Source organism: Schistocerca serialis, chromosome 8, assembly GCF_023864345.2.
Source record: "Schistocerca serialis cubense isolate TAMUIC-IGC-003099 chromosome 8, iqSchSeri2.2, whole genome shotgun sequence".
NCBI lineage: Eukaryota > Metazoa > Arthropoda > Insecta > Orthoptera > Acrididae > Schistocerca > Schistocerca serialis.
This window is the reverse complement of record NC_064645.1, coordinates 493,937,073-493,960,602: the sequence shown is the minus strand read 5'-3', so window position 1 is coordinate 493,960,602 and position 23,530 is coordinate 493,937,073. Positions and strand designations below refer to the sequence as shown.

Genomic DNA, 23,530 nt, shown 5'->3' with positions numbered 1-23,530 from the left:
TTCCACTGTGCACCCAGTCCGTAGGAAGATTGCAGGGAATTCTAACCCGATCAATTAAGGAGACTAAGGTGGTGGACAGCGGTTACAACACACAAAAAGATAATCATTGAAATATTCATGTATTAAAACCAGCGTCTTTCACAATGCCAAGAATATTCTTCACACGGGTTCGCTGCAGAAGTAAAAAGTAACAGGCATTGATAGTGAATTAATGAACAATTGTCTGCCTGTTTAGCTGCCCTCTGTAATAAGAAAACTGAGTGAACGGGTCAACGATAAACTTGAGCAGGGTTTTTTCCTGATCCTCTCAAAGTATCCAAGGTAACTCCAGTCTTTAAGAAGGGTGTCAAATCAGATCCTGCAAACTACAGACCAATTTCACTAATTCCAGTACTAGGAAAAGTCTTTGAAGGCATAATAAGCAGATGTATGAGTACCTAGAACTAAATGGTACGTTAAGTGCATCACAGTTTGGTTACAGAATAGGAAGGTCAGCTATACATGCCATAGAGCTCTTAGTCAGAGACATTCTAGCAGCATTTGAGGACCATGCGCATGCACAGGTAACCTTATGTGATCTGAGCAAAGCTTTTGACTGTGTTGACCACTCACTTCTGCTCTCTAAACTTGAGTACTATGGAATATGTGATAAAAGTTTAAAACTCATCAAATCATACCTCAATAAAAGGAACCAGGTGGTGAGTTCAGGAAGTCATCTGTCAAACATACTCGAGGTTCAACATGGAGTGCCACAGGGATCTAAATTGGGACCACTTCTTTTCCTTGTACACATAAAGGAAATATAGATGTAAAGACATATATGTATGCAGATGACACAACTTTTCTATCTGTAAACCATGTACTTGATAACCTTGTAAGTGATATGAAATTGGTAAAAGAAAATGCAACATCATGGTTTAATGCCAATGGTCTGCTATTAAATGAGGAAAAGACCCAGAATATGTGGTTCAGTCTATCAAAGACTACAAAAATAGAAAAACAAAAGGCAAAGTTTTTAGGTATTGTACTTGACAACAGTCTAACATGGAACTCTCATGTTGATCACATAGTGGTTAGGTTGTCAAGAGTTATATATTTGTTGAAGAGACTGATGTGTTGTGTGACATTTGAGTACGTAAGGACAGCATACTTTGCCTTTTTTCAATCTGTTTTAAGGTATGGGTTAATACTCTGGGGAAACAGCAGAAAAATAAATGAAATTATGGTGATCCAGAAGAAAGCAATCAGACTAATGGCTAAGGTAGATAATAGAACACATTGTAAACCATTGTTCACTAAATATAGAATTTTAACAGTAATTAATTTATATATTCTTGACAGTGTTAACTACATACTTGCTGAACTACCTAATTTAAGTGTAACAAATGAAAGACATGGCTACTATACAAGAACGTGTACTTCTCTGCTGTTGCCACAAAATAGATTAGCTAAAACTAACAATAGTCATAAGTATATGGCAATTAAAACATATAACAAATTGTCTAAAAATGGGTCAATCAAGCCTGACAAATTACTTAAAGACAATGTTCATAACTTCTTGTTAACTAATCCATTCTATTCATTAGAAGAATTTTTAGAAATGCCCAATATCAACTTAAATATGTAAAATATTTTTTTGTAAAATTAATAGGTTAAGTGAACTGACGAAGTCTATTGCATGTAACAATGCTGAATGACTAATAAAGAATCTGAATCTGTCATCGGACGTCCGCCCCGAACAAATGCAACGAACAATAACGAATAAAATGAGACCATAAAAAAAGTAGTAACGTGCTTGCCTACCATGCAGCGGGTCCGGGTTCGATTCCCGACCGGGTTAGAGACTTTTTCGGGTTAGAGACTTTTTGCCCGCTGGGTGGTGTGTTGTCCTCATCATCATCTAGTCATCACCAATACGCAGCTTGCCCAGTGTGGCGTCACCTGAAATAAGGCTTGCAACTCGGCGGCTGAACTTCCCCGGTTGGGGCCTCCCTGCCATTAGTGGCAGGCGATCGTTTCATTTTTCTTTGCTGAACAAATAGTGGTTGCAGAGCGGCAGACAACGTGCCGTTACTCTACAAATTTAATTTAAGCTCTACTCTGCGGATACTGTTGGGAAAAGTTCTTGAGAGGAGCCAAAGTGATCAGAGAGATCTATGCACTCATTAGAGTTCGGTCGTGGTGTCAAAGGAGAGGGTGGTTACGATGTTTTTTCACCACTTGGTAGGGATGGCAGTTATCGCTGAAACAAAGGGTTTTCGGTTTCAACGGTTCCTTCCAACTCAAGTTTAACCTGAGTTTTAAAACCTCTCAAAACAACTGGTTTCTGAGATAGTCGGTTTTCTGTCTTTTCTAGCAATAAAAGTAGATTTCGAGAAAAACCGAAAAATTATAACGAAGGTGACGGAATAGGAGATCACGATCGATACGGGGTTGAGGCTGCGGCAGAAAGGGGTCTCATCGTCTCCAGCAAAGATTTCTAAGGTGAAGAACGCGGATGGGCAATTGCGAGGGCAAATGTGACAACATTCTTGCATCGTCATCAATTTTTCACCATGAAGCGACCACAAAATTAAGGATTCAGTTATTATACCGAGTTTATAGCACGTCAATAAAATTACAAGTCTGTCACTCAAATTTATGTTCTCTTCCAAGGAACATTGTGAATGTTTTCGACTTTATTGTGACGCGAGTTTGTTGTGCTTCCTCCCGTTGTTATCTTTTAAATGAACTGGACCATTCTACTTCATTGCTATCACACTTTGTAAAATACTTCCAAACTAGAAATGGTGCCATTCTGCAATACAATCAACGCCAGAGGACGACAGTGAGAAACTATGCACATCTCACACACTGCACTTGCATGCGTACCGTCTAATAGGCCACACCGCACTGCAAGGTGCATTATTGTCTTCGCAGTACTACTACTACTACTACTACGTGATCAGCCCAGTGGACCGCACGCATCTACCATTTTCCTCCTCCACTGTATTCTGTCCATTGCTGCTATCCGCCATCCGTTCACATCTATTGACACTTGGTTTAAATCTTCATGGAGTCCATCCCTCCAACGCTTCTTGGATCTCCCTGGCGGTCTCTTTCCTGTAGGTGTGAAATCCAGGAGCTTCCGAGGCCATCTGTGATCCTCCATCCGGGCCACATGGCCGGCCCACTGCATTGGCTGGATCAGGGTTTTCTACAGTCGAATCTTGAACTGTCTGGAGAGATATTTGGACCGAAGCAGTTGTGCTAGGCTGTGGTAAGATCGGTTTCCTGCTTGTATTCTGGCATTGATCTCTGCTTCACATGACGAGTTCTCAGTGAAAAGTGCCCCTAGGTATTTGAATTCTTGCACTCTCTTGTAGGAATGGTCCCCAACCTGCAGTGATTGTAGATGATCAGCAGTCTGACAATGACCACGCAATGCGTTACCAATTATTAAGTCATGCGATTGTTACTGCATTCTAGCTGTAGGTGTTGCCATTGTAATACTGCCAATCACTTTTCTCATTTTATACAGGAAGTTTCCGTAAGAGCGTGCAAAAATTTAACGGGATATAGAGGATGCTCTACTGAACAATTTGAGGTAGGGAACCTGCGGTCGGAAAAGCCAGCATAAGGAGATAATAGGTATAAAATCGCATTACTGTGTACGGTTATATTTACATTAGTTACAGTTAACTGCAAATACCATCATAGACACAATGAACGTACCATTTGTACAGCCGGACGCTGTGGTCGAGCGGTTCTAGGCGCTTCAGTGCGGAACCACGCGGCTGCTACGGTCGCAGGTTCGAATCCTGCCTCGGGAATGGAAGTGTTTGATGTCCTTAGGTTACTTAGGTTTAAGTAGTTCTAAGTATAGGGGAGTGATGACCTCAGATGTTAAGTCCCATAGTGCTTGGAGCCATCTGAACCATTTGTACAACATGTGTCGAAACTGACGGCCATCAGCCTCAATGCAAGCATGACATCGGTGAACAAGATTCTGACGCACCCTGACAAATATCCCTGGAGTGTTTCGAATCACATGACAGGCAGCTACAGTTCTGACAACTAATTCCATCTCCGTATCCTCATGGGAAATAACCAAGGGGATTCTGGTCAGGTAACCTCGGAAGCCATGGACCAGAAAATACAGCACTGAGATGGTTTCGGACATCCACACTGAAGTGAGGCGGTCCATCGTCGTGTTGTATGCACATCCTTCCATGAACAGGCAGGGGTACGTTCTCCAACAACTGCACGAACCCCGAGTACAGGTGGCCATTCAGACAGGCAGGTAAAAGATCTGGCCCATTGAGATTGTAGCCTACAATGCCGACCCATATATTCACAGAATAACGTACTTGATGGTGTGAATCTACTACAGCCTGGGGGTTTTCCTCATCCCACACATGGCTACTCCTGCTGTTCGAAATACCATCACGATCAAATGAGGTCTGGTCAGTAAGCAGCACGATTTGGAGGAAATATGATCGATCAATCTATTGTTGGAGCAACAACTGACACAGTACGACCTTTGGTGCAAAATCAGTCACAAGCGTTGCATGGACTCGATGTGGGTGATATGAGTATAATTGTTGTTCGTGGAGTACTCGCCTCACGCTAGTATGTGCAGCTCCCATTTCACTTACAATACGACGAGCACTTGTAGTGGGGTCTGCTGCAACACGTTCCAGCACCTCATCTTCAAAATCGGGTGTGCGAGTGGAAAAACTGGTAGAAGCCGACTCCTGTAAGGATCAGTTTAGATACCAGAGAAATTTAGGTATACTCGACGCAATACTAGCCTACGGCTCATCTTAGAACATAAACTGAAGAAAGGCAAACCCACGTTTATAGCTTCTGTAAATTTAGAGACAGCTTTAGACAATGCTGACTAAAACACACTCTTTCAAATTCTGTGGGTAGTATGATAAAATAAAGGGAGCGGGAGATTACTTACAACTTGTACAGAAACCAGACAGCAGTTAAAAGAGTCGAAAGGCATGAAGGGGAAGCACTCGTTGAGAAGGAGGTGAGACAGACTTGTAGCCTTTCCCCAAAGTTATTCGATCTGTACATTGAGCAGAGTTTGGAAAGGAAATTAAAGTTCAGAGAGAAGGAATAAAAACATCGAGGTTTGGCGATAACACTGTAATTCTGTTAGGGACGTCAAATGACTTGGAAGAGCAGCTGATCCGAATGAACAGTGTCTTGAAAAGAGACTATAATAAGGTGGTCATCATAATAAAATAAGATAAATCAGAGCTCGAACGGAAAGATTTAGGTGTTCCTTTTTGCCACGCGCCATTCGAGAGTGGAATGGTAGAGAAGTAGTATGAAAATGGTTCGATGAACCCTCTGCCAGGCACTTACAAAAGCAAAGCAAGGGTAATGGAATACAGTCGAGTTAAATCAGGTGATGCTGCGGAAATTATAGTAGGAAATGAGACACTAAAAGTGGTCGATGAATTATGCTACTTGGGCAGCAAAACAATTGACGATGGCCGAAGTAGAGAAGACATAAAATGCAGACTGGAAATATTAGGAGAAGCGTTTCTGAAAGAATATAAATTTTAAACGTTACGAAGTCGTTACTGAAGGTATTTCTGTGGAGTGTAGTCTTTTGTCGAAGTAAAACGTGGACGCTAAGGTGTTCATACAAGAGGAGAATAGAAGCTTTTGAAAGGTGGTGCTGCAGTAAAACACTGATGATTAGCTGGGTAGATTGAATGACTAATGAGGAGGTATTGAATCGAATTGGGAGGAAACAAATTTATGACACAGATTGACTAAAATAAGGAATCAGTTACCAGGATGCAACTTGGGGCATAGGGTAATAGTTTATTTGTTAATGGAAGTATGGAGGGAAAACTGTAGAGAGGGGCTGAGGAATGAATACAGTAAACAGGTTTAAATGGATATACAATGTAATTTTTTTTTCTTAAAAACTCTGTGTGTAGTGTAGAGTGTAAGTTCACGAAATTAATTACCGAAAAATGGAATAACTTAAACCCCGCTTTTTTGCGTAGTCGAGTGAACAGGTGTGTTGCCTGACGTTGTAGCAGACAGTTTTCAACATCTCAAAAATCCGCCAAAATAAACCAATAAAAATTACGCATCAGATGATCTACTCCATTTTATCTGAATAAATTATCCATATTACTTCTATTAAACTCCACTGCTGATTTATGTACGTAACTTGCGAACAAAACTCAGAAAAATGTTTCAGGTACGGTTGGATCACACTGTTAACTGAAATGAAATTTTTGTAACAAGAAAATAACTTCCAAACTAAATGTAAGCTGTCTGATCTAATCACTGATTAATTGTGTGACGACGTTGTTCCGTATGTATAGTGTAACTGGATGACTATGGCCCTGAACTATTCTTGCACAGTAAAAGTTTTCTCACTAAAGTGGAGAACAGCAAGAAGCGCTGCAGTTAGGCTAAATTAATATGGTAAAGTAAAAATGATATTGAAGTGTGTAACGCTACATGCAATGTGGACCAAGCAACATAGTATCTCTTGCATGGTTATAATTCTGGGTCCTAATTTTCTACAAAATGATTTTCTTAAAACCGTTTTATAGCAGATAATTATTTATAACTTCCATGTCAAGATCGTGGACATACCGAAATGATCTCTGTTCTTTCACAAAAATATATATGTGAGGGAGGAGAACTAACGTCCCTAGCCATGCGCAATCCATGAGATACGTTTCAACCAAATCCCGGTGCGACAATTGATTTTACAACAGAACGCTAACTACGCGAAAGTATGCAAAGCTGCGGATCGTTGATTCACAGTTTTAAACACAATTCTTTTCAAAATCCATAAATACTGTCATCGCCTTATTTAATCATATGCAGCAAATCTGTGTTCAATATATAGCAGCTCAGTTCCGGATAAAATTTCTTGATCATTCAGTTCTACATCACCTTCCCAATACATATCGACCCATAATAATGCCCTCTTTATGAGCGCCCTGAGGCAGAAGCGGTGTATCAACACAATCAAAGATCGCAGATCAACATGGTTTGCTCTCAGATGTGTGCATATCGATGTATGAAAGTAAGAAGTTAACAGTTCTGTAACGGCCAATATGACATGCACACCACAGAAGATTGAAGTAGTTACTAGGAGATAGAGGCTTGCACAGGAAAGACTAGCTTGAAGAGCTGCATCAAAACCAGTCTTCCGACTTAAGACCACAACAGCACAGCAGAATTGTCAGAGTTTCTCTCACTAGTGTTGAAAAAGTTTTTATTTCCCAGAAATTTGTAGAAATCATTGTGATAGGCTCATGTGAGCGCAGTATCATATACCAGTTTCTCTTGGATTTTATAATCCGTTCATCATAAGAATAAACCTGATGTAAACATTGCACTACGTATTCTTCCGCGTTTGCTGAAATCTCATTGGATTTCCGTTTCTACATCTACATCTACATCTACATCTACATCCATACTCCGCAAGGCACCTGACGGTGTGTGGCGGAGGGTACCTTGAGTACCTCTATCGGTTCTCCCTTCTATTCCAGTCTCGTATTGCTCGTGGAAAAAAAGATTGTCGATATGCCTCTGTGTGGGCTCTAATCTCTCTGATTTTATCCTCAAGGTCTCTTCGCGAGATATGCGTAGGAGGGAGCAATATACTGCTTGACTCCTCGGTGAAGGTATGTTCTCGGAAACTTCAACAAAAGCCCGTACCGAGCTACTGAGCGTCTCTCCTGCAGAGTCTTCCACTGGAGTTTATCTATCATCTCCGTAACGCTTTCGCGATTACTAAATGGTCCTGTAACCAAGCGCGCTGCTCTCCGTTGGATCTTCTCTATCTCTTCCATCAATCCTATCTGGTACGGATCACACACTGTTGAGCAATATTCAAGCAGTGGGCGAACAAGTGTACTGTAACATATCTCTTTTGTTTTCGGATTGCATTTCCTTAGGATTCTTCCAATGAATCTCACTCTAGCATCTGCTTTACCGACGATCAACTTTATATGATCATTTCATTTTAAATCACTCCTAATGCCTACTCCCAGATAATTTATGGAATACTGGGACTGTAGCCAAGCTAGCTCGACTACTGTCAAGTGCGATATGCGCACATCGGCTTAGCGATAGTACAGGACAACAGCTTAACCGGTGCATTTAACTTGGACAGCACTGGCCGGTCAGCTGGTACAGCTAGCCTGCAGTGGCGTGTCCAGTTGCAGTTCACACGTAAAAAGAAACGAGCAGAGGAGCAACGCGGCTACAAATGTCATTTAATTTTTAAGCAGAATGAAATAATATACTGCAAATCTCCCACAATATGCTCCTTAGACGACTGGACGAAAACTGCAACACGGTATCGTTTTTAGCTAACACACTATTGTAATTAAAAACAAGAATAATGAATGGAATGGCTCTGAGCACTATGGGACGTAACATCTATGGTCATCAGTCCCCTAGAACTTAGAACTACTTAAACCTAACTAACCTAAGGACATCACAAACACCCAGTCATCACGAGGCAGAGAAAGAAGAATAATGAAAATTCCCGACTTAACAATAGGGTGATTCTTCTGCATAAGCTGTGTGTAGCATAAGAGAGTATTGAAGGATGTATAGTTAAAAATTACTTACAGTCAGTCGTGTGGTAATCTCTTGGCTCCTTCCTTATCCGAATCCGAGAAATACATTTCAGTTCTGGAAGTGTCACCTGCTAAATTGATAACGAACCTATCAACAACAGAATCCACGAAGTCAACAAGGCGAAGCATTTTCTTTTCTTTTATGACGAGCCGTTCTACATACCGCCAGCGTTCGACAGTGACGTGTGAAAAAGCTGCGTGTGTTAGTTCCAGTACGTCTGGCAGCTTAGCAGTCTGTTTACTTCTCTGGCCAAATCCCGCAGCTTGGTTCCAGATCAGTTCTGTTGGGTTCATATGGTAATGGTACAGTAGCAAAAGTAAAAATCCAGCATTTGTGTGATGTGCTCGATTTTGTGAAAATGGATGTTTTTCATGTTTCTACGATACTTACATACCTCTGTGGTATAAGACGATGGATGTAGTCCAGATAAAAAGGATTTGGTTTTTCATTTCTGCCTTAAAAAATTAAATTGTTATGTTTTCTTAATTAACAACTTTTATGAACCGGAGCTGTCTTTCATAAAACATCGATGATTAACAATTTGTATTTGAAATGGAAACAGGAATTTCGCATCCAATATGTAATTAGAAACAAGAATACTGCATTATTCATAAAAAGATACTGGGGAGACTTAACCAACACACGAACACCTGCGTGTTGGGGATAGTCCATTACGCTCCCAACTGCGCTACACGTTCATTGTTGTTTTTCGTTATCATTTGCAGTATATACATCACAGGGAAAACATCAAAGCCGATTATCACCGTAAATTTATGAAAAAAGTTAAGAACAGCCTGTTTCCCGGAATTTTTTAACAGTGTTCCACGCATGTCTTTCACTACGAAACATAGAGTAGCCTCAGCCATTTTCACACTGCACATTAACAGCGCGACAATCAGAGTACAACGCAGTGTTACCAACTCTAAAAAACCCATGTCGCTAGATTCAATATCAAAAATCGCTAGAAAGTCGCTAAAACTGGTTTTACTAGGGGTGTGCTGTGAATGGTGCAATAAGCCAGTGGGGGGGGGGGGGGGGGGGGTTAATAACATATTAATAAAAATTCTCATACGTAACTGCTATATTGTCTTAATTAAATGACGCATCTCTTGCAACAAAATACATGCAAAATACGCTAACGTTTAATTAAACATGTTACCATAATTGACGCAACACCTAAATTGTTGTTTCAATAACATTAGTCAAATATACAAGAAATATACAACTATATTTGTAACAAAAGAAAGCAAGAACTCAAATTAGGTTACAAAATATATACATACCGGTATGTGTGCTATTCATCGTCGTCACTCAGAAGCTCGAATGACTCTTCCGTTTCATGCTCTGACAGAACTGTAGTTCATGTAGAGGGTTGAACGTCGATCAAAAGATGATGTTGCAGTTCGACTGGTTTTGTCGCAAAAGAATAACTTTTGTTCGTTCCAATAAGCTCCAATACGTCTGACCGTATGTCAGAAGATGTACAATCTTTATTTTGTTTCTTCAGATGGTCTCTCAATATGATCAAAGCATTAATTGTCTTTAACAATAATCTGTTATGTTTAGTTTTTATAATGTTCATAGAACTGAATATTCTTTCCACTTCTGCATTTGAATGCATTAGGCATAGAACAGTCATTGCTAGCTGTGAAATCAAAGAAAAAGGATTCTCCTCTGCGGCATTTTTATATTGCACAACCTCACTCCAAAATCGAACAGTGTTAGTAGTGTTATTCCACCTAATGAAGTTGATATTATGCCATTCTTGCAGCATACCGTCTACGAAATCGCCACTAAAACCCAATTCTTTGGCTTCATCCGCTACAGCATTATTTTTATTCACTTTTAGTGTTTCTTCAACATTCAGCATTGACATTTTTTCCAGGATCGTAACGTTACTTGGCAGTCTTTGTTGAATTTCTTTTATGCTATTTGTGCGTCTTTTAAAGCATGTTTAAGGTAAATCATGTGAAGATGATTTGAGTCGTCACAATACATCTTGTACAAAAGATCGGCAGTGTAACAATTGTCTTGAACCATGGCAAGTGATAAATGTAGCTTTAGTTCTTCCCACTGCTCCAGAATTCTTGGTATTGCTGGTTCAATTGAAAACCAACATGTTGCGCAGACCTTCAAAATTTTTAGTGGCTGTTTTCACAATTTATTGTCTCATAAACCTTTTTATATTCCTCTTGTCTTTTGGGTGAAATGGAGAACCAATTGTGGGTTTCCCGTACAAGAAACTATATTTCTAGGTATGGTATTCACTGAGGTGTTCGAAACTGCAAGCTGAAGAGTGACAAATGCAACGGATCAATACAAAATGCTTCAAACCATATTCTCTCTTGAGTTGTTCGAAAAGCCCATTGTTTATTCCAACCATTGCAGAAGCATTATCTGTGGCAATTCCTATCATATTAGCGATTGAAAGTTTGAGATCTTTCAAAGAATTCACAAGAACAGCAACCAGATTTCTTGCATCTGCAGTTTCTACTACAGCGAGTTTGAGAAATGCTGGTCTAATGGTTTGGTTGTTTACACTATAGTACCGTATAACGATACCTAGAATTTTAGATATTGATACATCTGTGGATTCATCTATTAGTACACTGTATGTTTGGTTATCAATATCTTCAATGGAGCCAAAACTTAAGTTATGCTGTTAGTGCACTTTGTACGATGTAATTGCATGTTTTTAGCGCCCTCATCACCGGAAAACACCTTCTTGCACAGTATTCCTAAATGATCTACAGCTAAAATAGAACAATTTTCAGCAATAAATGAAGAAAGGGCGCCTTCCGCTCTGCTTGCTATTCTAACTGTAGTTTTCGGAACAATTTTCACAGGTAAGGTGGTTTGTGTTTCTTTTTAAATCAATTTTTTGTTTATGCTTAATAGTTTTCGAATGCTTTCTAATGTCACACAATTTAGCGTAAAACTCTGTTGCACATACTTGACATCTTGCCTTGGATAAGTCTCCAACGACTGGTTTCAGCCATCCATTGAATTTTTGAGCGTACTGCTTCTTCTTCTGCGGTAAATCCATTATGTAAGCCACCACAACATAAGTTTCACCAATTTATAATCACTGAAAATACATTAAAACTCAGGCGAACTAGAGGTCAAGAAACAATGTTCTCACTCAGTAACTCGATATCAGTCCTATTGTTCATTGTTTAAAACGTAATAATGTCTCAGATACCCCCACCGAATTATTCTTGCGTTACCACTGTGCATGTGGTAATAATTTGACTGCGAGTTAACATTTCGAAAAATTAGAGGTTGCTGGACAGAAATGTATTTTATTGTACCAAATATTACGTATGTTTTTTGTCAATTCGAAAAATAAAGGGAGTTCAAAAGTTGAAGAATTATAGATCGATACGCTATCGACGATAACAGGCTAGTGGGTAATGAATAATGAATTGTTCTATAGTCAAGGTTTTCTTACTCTTTAGGCAATTCCCACATTCAGGTTTACTAAATGCTGAACAGTGCTACATGATCTGCTAAGAACTTAATTTAACTTAGTAAATCTAGAACAAAGTCAGTGTAGTACCCATTCTATCGTTAAAATCTTAGTTTTGTTAATGAAAATACTGGCCCAAAACAGTTTTGATTTGTGCTTCAAAAGTCGTCAGTACTCCAAAAGTCGCCAGATTAGTCGCTAAATAATTTTTGTCGCTAAAAAGTTTTCTTTTGTCGCTAAGACGAAGGCAAAAGTCGCCATTTCTAGCGACAAAGTCGCTAAATTGGCAACACTGGTACAACGCTGCAGAGGCTGTGGCAGTACACGATTTTTGAAATAAAAACTACGTAGCTAAAGCGCGATTAAGAAAATCGTTGATAGCTGTTAATACATTTGAATATCTTAAAATTTCATGTAAAGTAACTTAGTAATAAAATATCTAATACATAAGCAGGACCTACTTCCAAGAGCGTAATATCACCAGTGTACGTGTGCTACGGCTTCTGACCAATCATCGCGTTTGTGTTTGTTTACATCAGGTTTATTCTTATGATGAACGGATTATAGTGTCACCTCGTGGCGGCCATATTGTAGCTGAAGTTGATCCAAGTATGATGGTATTTGGCCGACGCTCTTTGACAGCTGCGATACTAAGGCCTCCGTACACGATCAAACTTATTAGCCAGATTTGCTCTTACCCGTCCACGGATTTGTCAAACTAGACCGTTCCACAAGTTTGTCAATTTAATCTCGCTTTTGAAGTAGACGCTATTCTCATGATGACAGTGGCGACAAATGCAGGTAAGGCATTTCTAACGTTGATTCTGGCACTGTGTTTAGAAAATAAGAAAAAGAAAATAAAACGCTGGTCCAGTGAATGGTTTAAAACGAGAAACATATGTACGCATGGAAATGTATTATAGGAAGTGCAACACTGGAAAACCGACGACCACACCAACTATTCTCCGAGTGGACGGTGAAACTTTTAATAAGTTGTCTAGAGTTACTTCCCCCACAGTGAAACAGAAGACACAAGTATGCGAAAACTTATTCTTTTGTATTTGTTTTTCTAACGATGCATTGAAATACCACACGCAGAAACGTATAGTCTATATCGTTCGTGGAACAACCGGAGAACGATTTTTATTTTATTGCATTCACGCTAGTATTTTGTGTGTAGAATGTTGATTTTCTTCTTAATCTTATCCTGCGTGATATATAGCTGGCAGAGATGTGACACCACAACCATTATGGTAACTGTCAGTGCTATTTTCATGTTTTTATTCATGATCGTGAATTCCATAGTGGTAGAAACTCACGATACAATTAAATAAATTGTAATAAAGCACTTTTTTTGAAACATATGCGGCGAAGCATCGACTCAAAGAACATCCGCTACTTTGTCAAAATTTTCCGTCAGTCAAAGTATCTCCCAAAGATGTCAAACAGCGTCGTACCCGGTGAAACAATTGGCAAACATAGCGAAGTTTGACAAATTGCCTGATCGTGTACACGCCCGTCACACACGAAAATGAACTGCTGTGTTAGCAGACTGGCAGTTGATCTACGATAGTCCACGAAATAAATAAACCCCGAGTTGAAATTTATTAGACTTGTGTTCTGTAACATGGTCCACAGTTCCCTGGCAAAATTTTTTCAAAATATTACATTGTTTCATTGAATGGAAGTGTGTTTTGGACATCTTTCTTATCTATTTCGTAAATACTTCCTGAAGTTGTCAATTCCTCTTTCATTTATTAATCTTTCAGCTCAACTGCAAATGTCTACACAATGGTTTTGAAATCTCGAAATGTCGTTAGAAATGTTATCAAATGCAACACTGCTGATTTCCGTAATTATTATTGTACTCTGTAGAGGGAGGGAGTTGGATTACATTATGAAATGACAAGGACTTAAGTACAGCTGTAGAGTAGGTATGCCCGAAACATTTAAATTAAAATGTCTTCTTGGCGTTACCTCTTTCCGCTTAGAAGTTAAAACATTAATAATGCATCTAGTCTCATAAATGACTTAAAATCAGCAGAAGGAACCCTCTGTGTCCTGACTATCGTTATGAACTTTCAGTGAATCTCTACTTCTGCAGGACAAGGTTAAAAATGCTAATCAGTGAAAAATGTTATACACTTCTATTTCTTCTTCATTTATTTCTGTTATTACTGGGGTGGGAAAAGGAGGTGACGACCGATGGCTACCTGGTTCCAAAATGTACAGACGAAAATGAGATGATTTGTTGCAGAAGAGCATGCACAAGGCAGAAATACTCGGAGAAACGTCTTGAACAGATCGTGATTGACTAGATATGTAATATTCATTGTAATAAATTCCGAGTGCACTGCTATGTTGGAGACAAACCTCTGTATGCAGGACAGTCTCAATCAATGAATAAAAACTCCGGCATTAATTTCACTTTCCAGAGGGATTTGTGGTACTCGAATAACTGTAAATTCTAACGTAAAATTCTTACTCTACGTGGGTGCAGCGAACCACGCTTAATATCTAGACAAACGAGTGTTAGCCAGACAACCATACTGTCATACGTCGCATGCAATCCATCAGAGTGGATGGGATATTTGTGATCGATCGCTGCGATCAGAGAGGTATGCGTACAGATTGCGCGATCTGTCGACGAATCGCCTCGATCCGTCACTCGTGTGCGAGGCCCCACGAAACTATCCTCGCACCACGGCCTGAGGAGTGGGGTGGGGTGCGTTATCTGGGGGAAGAGTGGGGGGAAGCGCGTGAGGGGACTGGCCAAGCGCTCAGAGCTGCAATGGTTTGTGTGTGTTGTGTGTGCGTGTCTGCTGAGACGTCACGCGTAAGGAAGGCAGTTCTGTGAACAACAGCTGTGCTATGTGGACCCACGATTGCAAGGAGGAGTGGTAAGTTTATGGCAACCAGCTGCGCGTACGGTATTAGCTGTTATTGTTGTTGATGTTGCGGTGGTCTTCAGTCCGAAGACTGATTTGACACAGCTCTCGCATGCTAGTCTATTATGTGTAAACCTCTTCATGTCTGCATAACTGCCGCAACCTACATCCATTTGAACCTGCTAAATGTATTAAAGTATTGGTCTTCCTCTACGGCACGTTAAGAGTTCGTTTGAGACTATTATACCGTAAAAACCGACATAACTGCATTCAGAGAATATTAAAACTAAGCTGAAGTGGGAAGTCCAGTATTTTGCGTGGAAACAAACAATAATTCAATATGTGCGAGTATTTTAGGGTAGGCGTAATCTCCACTGTCAGCTGAAAATAACAAATAACAAGCACAACCAGTTGATACATGTTCCAAGCACTGTATGCCATTTACATTAACTTAAGAATTATCTTTATCGACACCTTACGGCGTTCAATGGCAAAAAAAGATGAAAAATAAACTGTTTTACTACAATACTTTATATCAGTGTTGGTAAATAGTGATTTAAAACATTCTGGTGGGCGCAAACTGGTTGTCCAATCTTACTTACGTTACACCTTCGCCTCATACAGGGTGGACAAGAACATGGTAGGGGTAGGAGGAGGGGTTTTAGTGACTAAGCTGCTGCTGTGTTATGCTGCGGTGGTTGTATTCCACTACGCTTGGAAGCAGGACATAAGAGCATTCGCTGTAAAAAAAATATCCAAATTGAGGAAGTATGTAAGTGTAACATTAAATTTCGATTTACTTTTTTACCATTGTTTTCGTTGACATTGTTTACATATACTGTGAAACCATCAATACAAAACCATTGCTGTAGCTCACACCTACTCATGTACTGTACTCGTTAGAATAAATATTCATTCATGCCCTCTGTACATGAGCAAAAATTAAAAATTTGTGGGCTTTCATTGTTAATAACATTACACCTTGCAGTAATACATGCGAACAATCTTATTATAGCGCTGTTTCTGCAGTGCAGAGTATTATCGTAATAAATTACAGTATGGAGCTTTTAGTGATTTAATAACTAAGCTTTACTCAGTAAACATTACCGAAAATTGTTTGAAGAACGTCACGGTTTACCACCTGAAGCTGCTGATCAAATTTATTTATTGAGCTATTAGTTTCGGTTCGCAAATCGTCATCAGGTTTATCACACTAGGCGATATAAAATCAACGGCGCTAATAATAAAATCCATAAATGTGGTACTGGTGTCAAATAGTAATATAAATAAACTAATGGTTCAAATGGCTCTGAGCACTATGGGATTTAACATCTATGGTCATCAGTCCCCTAGAACTTAGAACTACTTAAACCTAACTAACCTAAGGACAGCACACAACACCCAGTCATCACGAGGCAGAGAAAATCCTGACCCCGCCGGGAATCGAACCCGGGAACCCGGGCGCGGGAAGCGAGAACGCTACCGCACGACCACGAGCTGCGGACTATAAATAAACTATTTTACTGGATTTTATTGATGCCATTGACTTTATATCGCCCATTGTGATGATGGAAATGTTTTATGAACCTGATGAGGTCCGTGGAGCGGAATTGGTTGTTCAATAAAAATATTAACCGCAGCTCTTGGCGCTAAAGGTTGTTCAATAAAAATATTAACCGCAGCTCTTGGCGCTAAATCGTGATCTATTTAAAATGTTTACGGGCTGTGTGACACTGCCTTCTTAAAATACACGGGTCAGCATAAAGGCCGAAACCGCTCATCGTTTTTAAGCAAATGATTGTTACACTCTCGACTGTTTATTAACTGATAATTCATAATACACTAAAGCACCAAAGAAACTGGTATAGGCTTGCGTATTCAAATACAGAGATATGTAAAAAGGCATAATACGGCGCTGCGGTCGGCAATGCCTATACAAGACAACAAGTGTCTGTCGCAGTTGTTAGATCGATTACAACTGCTACAATGGCAAGTTATCAAGATTTAAATGAGTCTGAACGTGGTCTTATAGTCAGCCGACGGGCGATGGGACACAGCATCTCCGAGGAAGCGATGAAGTGGAGATTTTGCCGTTCGACCATTTAACGAGTGTACTGTGAATATCATGAATCCGGTAAGACATCAAATCTCCGACATCGCAGCGGCCGGAAAAAGATCCCGCAAGAACGGAACCAACGACGACTGTAGAGAATTGTTCAACCCTTCCGCAAATTGCTGCAGATTTCAATACTGGGCCATCAACTAGTCTCAGCGTGCGAACCATTCAACGAAACATCATCGATACGGGCTTTCGGAGCCGAAGGCCCATGCGCGTACCCTTGATGATTGCGCAGCACAAAGCTTTACGCCTCGCCTGGGCCCGTCAACACCGACATTGGACTGTTGATGACTGGAAACATGTTGCCTGGTCGGACGAGTCTCGTTTCAGATTGTGTCGAGCTGATGGACGTGTACGGGTATGGAGAGAACCTTATGAATCCATGGACCTTGCATGTCAGGAGAGGGCTGTTCAAGTTGGTACAGGCTCTGTAATGGTGTGGAGCGTGTGCAGTTGGAGTGATGTGGGACCACTGATACGTCTAGATACAACTCCGATCGGTGTCACGTATGTAAGCATCCACTCTGATCACCTGCATTCATTCATTTCCATCGTGCATTCCGACGGACTTGGGCAATTCCAGCAGGACAAGGTGACGCCCCATACGTCCAGAATTGCTAGAGTGGCTCCAGGAACATTCTTCTGAGTTCAAACACTTCTTCTGGCAACCAAAATCCCCAGACATGAACATTATTGAGCATATCTGGGATGTCTTGTAACGTGCTGTTCAGAAGAGATCTCCACCCCGTCGTAATCTTACGGATTTATAGATATCCCTGCACGATTTGTGGTATCAGTTCCCTCCGGCACTACTTCAGACATTAGTCGAGTCCATGCCACGTCGTGTTGCGGCACTTCTGCGTGCTCGATGGGACCCTACACGATGTTGGGTAGGTGTACCAGTTTGTTTGGCTCTCCGGAGTAGATAGCTGTCAATTCTCAAAACCATGTTATCTAAAACTTTCTATCTTTGACGTATTGTGCGTTGGCTTTCGTCTTGGGATCTTCGGCCGACGTTTACACAACAATCGCCAGCATGAGTGATGGCGTTGTCAAAAGATTCACCCACCAGTACTGGTATAGTGATTCTTTGAATATTCCAGCCGCTGGTGTTGGCGAAAGCTCAGCAAAAATCACTTAATAAATGTTGGAACGGAGACCTGGACAATTAACATGAAGCACATTAAAAAATTACAAGCTCTAGAGATGGACTTCTGGAGAAGATCGGCAAGAATCTCCAGGAAAGAAAAGATAAGGAAACCGAAATAATAAGGAGAATGGAAATAAAAGAAAGAATATATGATGTAATGGATAGGAAGAAATTACAGTGGTACGGGCATGTACGACGAATGGCGAAAACCAGAATACCAAAATTGATACTGGAGTGGGAGCCGGAGGGGAGAAGAAGAAGAGGACGACCTATGACCACCTGGCTCCAAAATGTACAGCACACAATGAGGAGAATGGGTGTAGAGGAAGAGAACACACAAGATCGAAACACCTGGAGGAATATTTTGAAAATATAGTTTAAGAAACGTTTATTGTTTGTATTGTGATTTCCAAGTAAATTATTATGTTGGAGATAAGCCTCTGTAATGAGGAAAAGTTCAAAATAATAAAAAATAAAATGTTGGCCATTCCGAGTCGAAAGCCAACAGGCAGTAGGTCAGCAAGTGGTCACGAGAGCCTAAATAGTACAGCCTAGCTTTGAATTTTGAATTGAAATTATTATATTCAACTACTTTAGTTTAGTAACTGCGCAGTCTAGAGTAACAGGTATTAGCTGTGTCAAGTTAGTTAAAATGCACACACTTGTGTGAGCTCGTTGCTGATAAACTGTCGTTTATGTCTGTGTGCTAGTAACTCCACAATGGAGTAAGAGGCACATTCAGAAGGGAAGTGTATTAGATTTGTATATTTTTTTAGAAAAAATTTATTTGAAAAAAAATACAGATATTGTTGATACACTTGTTGACTATTTTTTTCACATAATCGCCATCCCGTTCAGTTCATGTGGTGACCCGTGACACAAACTTACTTATGCCCTCCTCGAAGAACTCTCCCACCAGCTCATTCTCCCACTTCTTTTTCTATACCAGCTCAGCGGTTGAAAATTTAATTTCACTCTTGAGTACCTTCAGGGAGGTGACAAGTTGAAGGCGCTAAGTCAGGGGAATACGGGAGGGGATTCAATACAATCCAACCAAACGAGACCAAGAGCGCCTTGGTGACTAAGGCTGAATAAGGGCGAGTGTTGTCTTGCATTAGGCACACTCCTCTCGTCAGCATTCTCCTCCTTTTCTTTTGAACACTCCTTTTGAGATTTTTTGTCTCACAATATCGCTACACATCGATGATCTACTCGTGGAGCAGAAATTCGACCAAAATTATGCCATTTTTGTCCAAAACACTGAGGCTATGATTTTTTTTTTTTTTTGGTAGAAATTGATTTGAATTTTTTGGCAGATGGAGGATTGGTGTGATTTCCACCGTGACGACTGTCTTTTTGTCTCAGGCATGAAATGAGGCACGTAGGTTTCATCTCCAGCCACAACAGAGATCAGAAATGCTCCCTTCCAATTGAAGTTGCTCAAGAAACTCGCGGGAGCTATAGATACGATTTTTATTGTGCAGTTCTGTCATCCGTTTTGGGACGCACCTTGCACACAGTTTCCGGTATCCCAGCGTTTCTGTGAGTGTCTCATACACGAGAGTTCTAGAGGTTTCTGGAAACATTGCAGAAATCTCATCCATTGTTAACTGGCACTCTTCACGAACAATGTACCATCATCAGTCAAAGTGAAGGGTGCTCCCACTCCTTTGTTCGTCATGAACATTTGTTCTGCCTACACTAAACTTCGTACCCCACTTACACACACTGGTTCTGTTCATAGCACCTTCGTCCTAAACCGTCCTGATTTGCGAAAAAATTTCGGTAGGTCTGATCTCTTCCGCGAGTAAAAAGCGTATCACAGCTCGTGGATTGCACTTCACGGGATTTCTTACCGACACTTTCACGCAACTGGACACTTCAATGTGAGTTTCCGTACTATCATGTTTCCACGGTGCTCGCTCTGGTCAGGGGGACCAGTGTAGCCAACCGTAACATGCCTCATATTTCCGACCCTTCGGCATTTTGTAAATGTTGCTCAATTCGTTCCAATAATCTAACAACTGGAGCCCTGCCAGACGCGACAGGTATGCCTATGCCCAGCACACCACAACACTTTTTATAAAAAATCTTTTTGAAACTACGTCGTCTCGTCCGCACATGACGACTCTTTTTTTGTGGCACCTTTTCAAACCAAATTCTACAGACGGAACAATACTGTATTTCTTTGCCCGCCTTGACGTCGATTTCTGTCGAGCAAAACACGTAAAGTTTCCGCATAGTTAGTGTTGCCTAGTAGTACATTTACCCATATCGTCATTGGGATATTTATTGTGTGGACTACGTTTCTTCTTCTCTAGAGTACATATCCGGATCACATTCCATTAATTGAAGAATAAATTCAAGAAGAAAGAAGTTAAAAGACACTAATATGAAATCGGAACAATTGTATCACTTCATTTATATCGATAACACGCGATGAAAACCTCTGAAGAAATGTACGAAGTGATTTTTAGTGTCAACTGGACAAACTTATCAACGTTGACAGTTAAACCGATTCAAGAATTAATTGAAGAATGTCTATGGGTAACGATACTAACTGTTAACTTTATTATTATTATTATAAAACAATCCAAAATGCTACTTTTTAGGATTCTATCATGTATATCCTGGTTTATTTAGTTTACTTTTATAAAACTTCTGCAGGCCCGATTTTTTTCTTCCATTATAATGAAGTGATCCTTACATAAAACTGAGTCGGTCCACATAAAAAAAAAATGTTGCCAATTTTACTCATTTTCATTGACAACTCACGCTTGACCAAAAATTTGATTGTGGCAAAATTTTTTTCACAAAAAAGCACCTAAATGTTGCTAAGACAGTTTCCCTGTACAGTCAGTTCCACAAGAAAGTGTACGCCATAATTTTAAATGTAACGTCCGCAGCAACATTTCTGGTAGTGGTCTCCAATCTGTACTCAATGCGGGTTTGCACAGTGTGTAGATAACAGTGCGAGAGCTGAATGTTTTATTTCGTCGTTTGCAGTTTAAAATGAATGCAAAAAAGAGTGCTGAAAAAATGTGCAATATTTATCAAAAAATTCCTTCTGAGTTCCGTTAAGAAGCTCTTTGGTTAACCGTCCCTGTATAGCGTGGAAACAAGACAATAGGGTGTCCACAATGGGTTGGCCTGCAATGTTTCCGGATGCAAACCCGACAGAAATGCTTGGTCGTATTTTAAGATGAAGCTTAAAGGAAAGCCAACATATACTTTAAAGCAGCTGTCATGTAAAATCAGGATAATGCTCAGATAATATGAAGAAAATTTCATGAAAATCATGCCAAAAAGGTGCCAAGCTATAATCGATAATGGCGGCCAGTGGATTAATTATTAGATAATTGTGAAATTAGTAATAACATGTATTTTCATGTAAACACATATTTATAGTAGTGTCTTCTATTTCATACAGATAACGGCGTGCATTTTCTTGTGGAACTGGCCGTTATCTCCTATGGATTCCGATTTCCCCGTACTGACGCAGTCACAGAAAACTCTCTACATGTACAGACAATTTGGCTTCTAGATGGCGTTTTAAGCCGAAACATGTACTAAACTTTAATCTAGACCTCCGAAAATACAACTACGAAAACCGCATCGAATTTAGGGCTGTAGTTTTTGCGTGATTCGCGTTCAAACACACGGATAGGTAGACAACCAAAAATTCTAAAAATAATTGTTCTGGCTTCTGTTGCTGTTGTAAAAGACCCCTCGTGTTAAGTTTTCTTAAATATCTCTTATATGCAGTCATCAGCCAGTTACAATTCTGTTATACGTATAGATAACAGCACATCGTCATGGCAGTTTGCAGAGACATTTTCAGGCGTAATAGTCGGCGTAACGATTCAGACTACTTTGAACTGGGGCTTGGCTGTACTTAATCATATATTCAAGTTAGTTACCACTATCGCTTTGTCGAGTCAAGTTAGTGTTCGAATCAGACTTTTCGATGAGGGGTGGGGGAAACTTAAGACTCAGTATTTGTTCTTTTGGGTAATATGGTTTGGAGATTTGACAGCGATCTGTTATGAATCATTAGTTAATAAAACAGGGAATATCGCAATAATCATTTATTAAAAAATGATGACTGGTTTCGGGCTTTATGTTGGCCATTTTCAGACCTAACGTACCATATGGGAGCAGCCGGTGGTGCACGGAGCAGTTGCGTTTACGACTGTGATTTCACGCAACTCTTCCGTGCAGTGCCGGCTGTGGCCATATGGTGCGCTGGATCTGAAGATGCTCAGCATAAAGGCCGAAACCGGTCAGTATCTGTGTTTTGTTTGCAGCTGTAGTCGTCGTAACAGCAATACCGGTGTGTTACTGTCATAAGGCGGTTGTGGTGGCGGTAGTGGTATTAGTGGGAATGGTACTGGTAGCGGTAGTAGAACAAAAAAAGAAAAATGGTTCAAATGGCTCTGAGAACTATGAGACTTAACATCTTTGGTCATCAGTCCCCTAGAACTTAGAACTACTTAAACCTAACTAACCTAAGGACATCACACACATCCATGCCCGAGGCAAGATTCGAACCTGCGACCGTAGCGGTCGCGCGGTTCCAGACTGTAGCGCCTAGAACCGCTCGGCCACCCCGGCCGGCCAAAACTATTTAATCACGATCTATTAATTATCACTAACATAAGAAATGCCAGTGTTTTTGTTTGCATTTGATTCCGGAGTTTAGTGGAGAGTATTATTCATTGTACTAAACACCCTTTCAAACTCTGCGGATCACAATGGTGTTATTTGTAACAGTTGCATTTGTTTCCATAAATTTTCGCCAGAAAAATCTTTTCCTTTCACTTGCTTGAACTTGAAAATTTTATATGGTTATTACAGTAATAGAGTTGTAACTGTTCGAAGGCACTATTTCCACGGTATTTAACAATGACTCGGTTTTGTCATCACCGACTGCCAAACATTAACTTGTTTTCTTCCTGCGACCACCACATTGTATTTAAAACATCACACTCGTCCAAGAATAAGCAGTGAAAAATCTTCTAGTTCTGTGTCCACGACACTTTCAAGAAAATGCCTCTTGAAATTTGTGAACAATTCAATCACTCCGTCTGAAGATTCGAATACAGCATGTCCCTGAATGTTCTTCGTAGCTGAATATTTGACTTCAGCGGCTTCATCAAGAAAGTTCAAAGAAGAGCAGCACGTTTTGTACTATCGAGAAATAGGGGCGAGAGTGTCACTGACATGAAACAGGATTTAGGGTGAACATCATTAAAACAAAGGCGTTTTCCGCTGGG

The 23,530-nt window shown here is 40.2% G+C and overlaps 1 protein-coding gene across 1 annotated transcript in view; it reads left to right on the top strand.

Moving 5' to 3' along the window:
- The first annotated feature begins 14,939 nt into the window (after positions 1-14,939).
- LOC126416631 (protein CBFA2T3) overlaps positions 14,940-23,530 on the top strand; it is a 78,781-nt gene continuing 70,190 nt past the window's right edge. Inside the window, exon 1 of the mRNA XM_050084393.1 lies at positions 14,940-14,997. Within this exon, the coding sequence (XP_049940350.1) occupies positions 14,969-14,997 (29 nt within the window). The 5' untranslated portion in view covers positions 14,940-14,968. The remainder of the gene's footprint in view (positions 14,998-23,530) is intronic.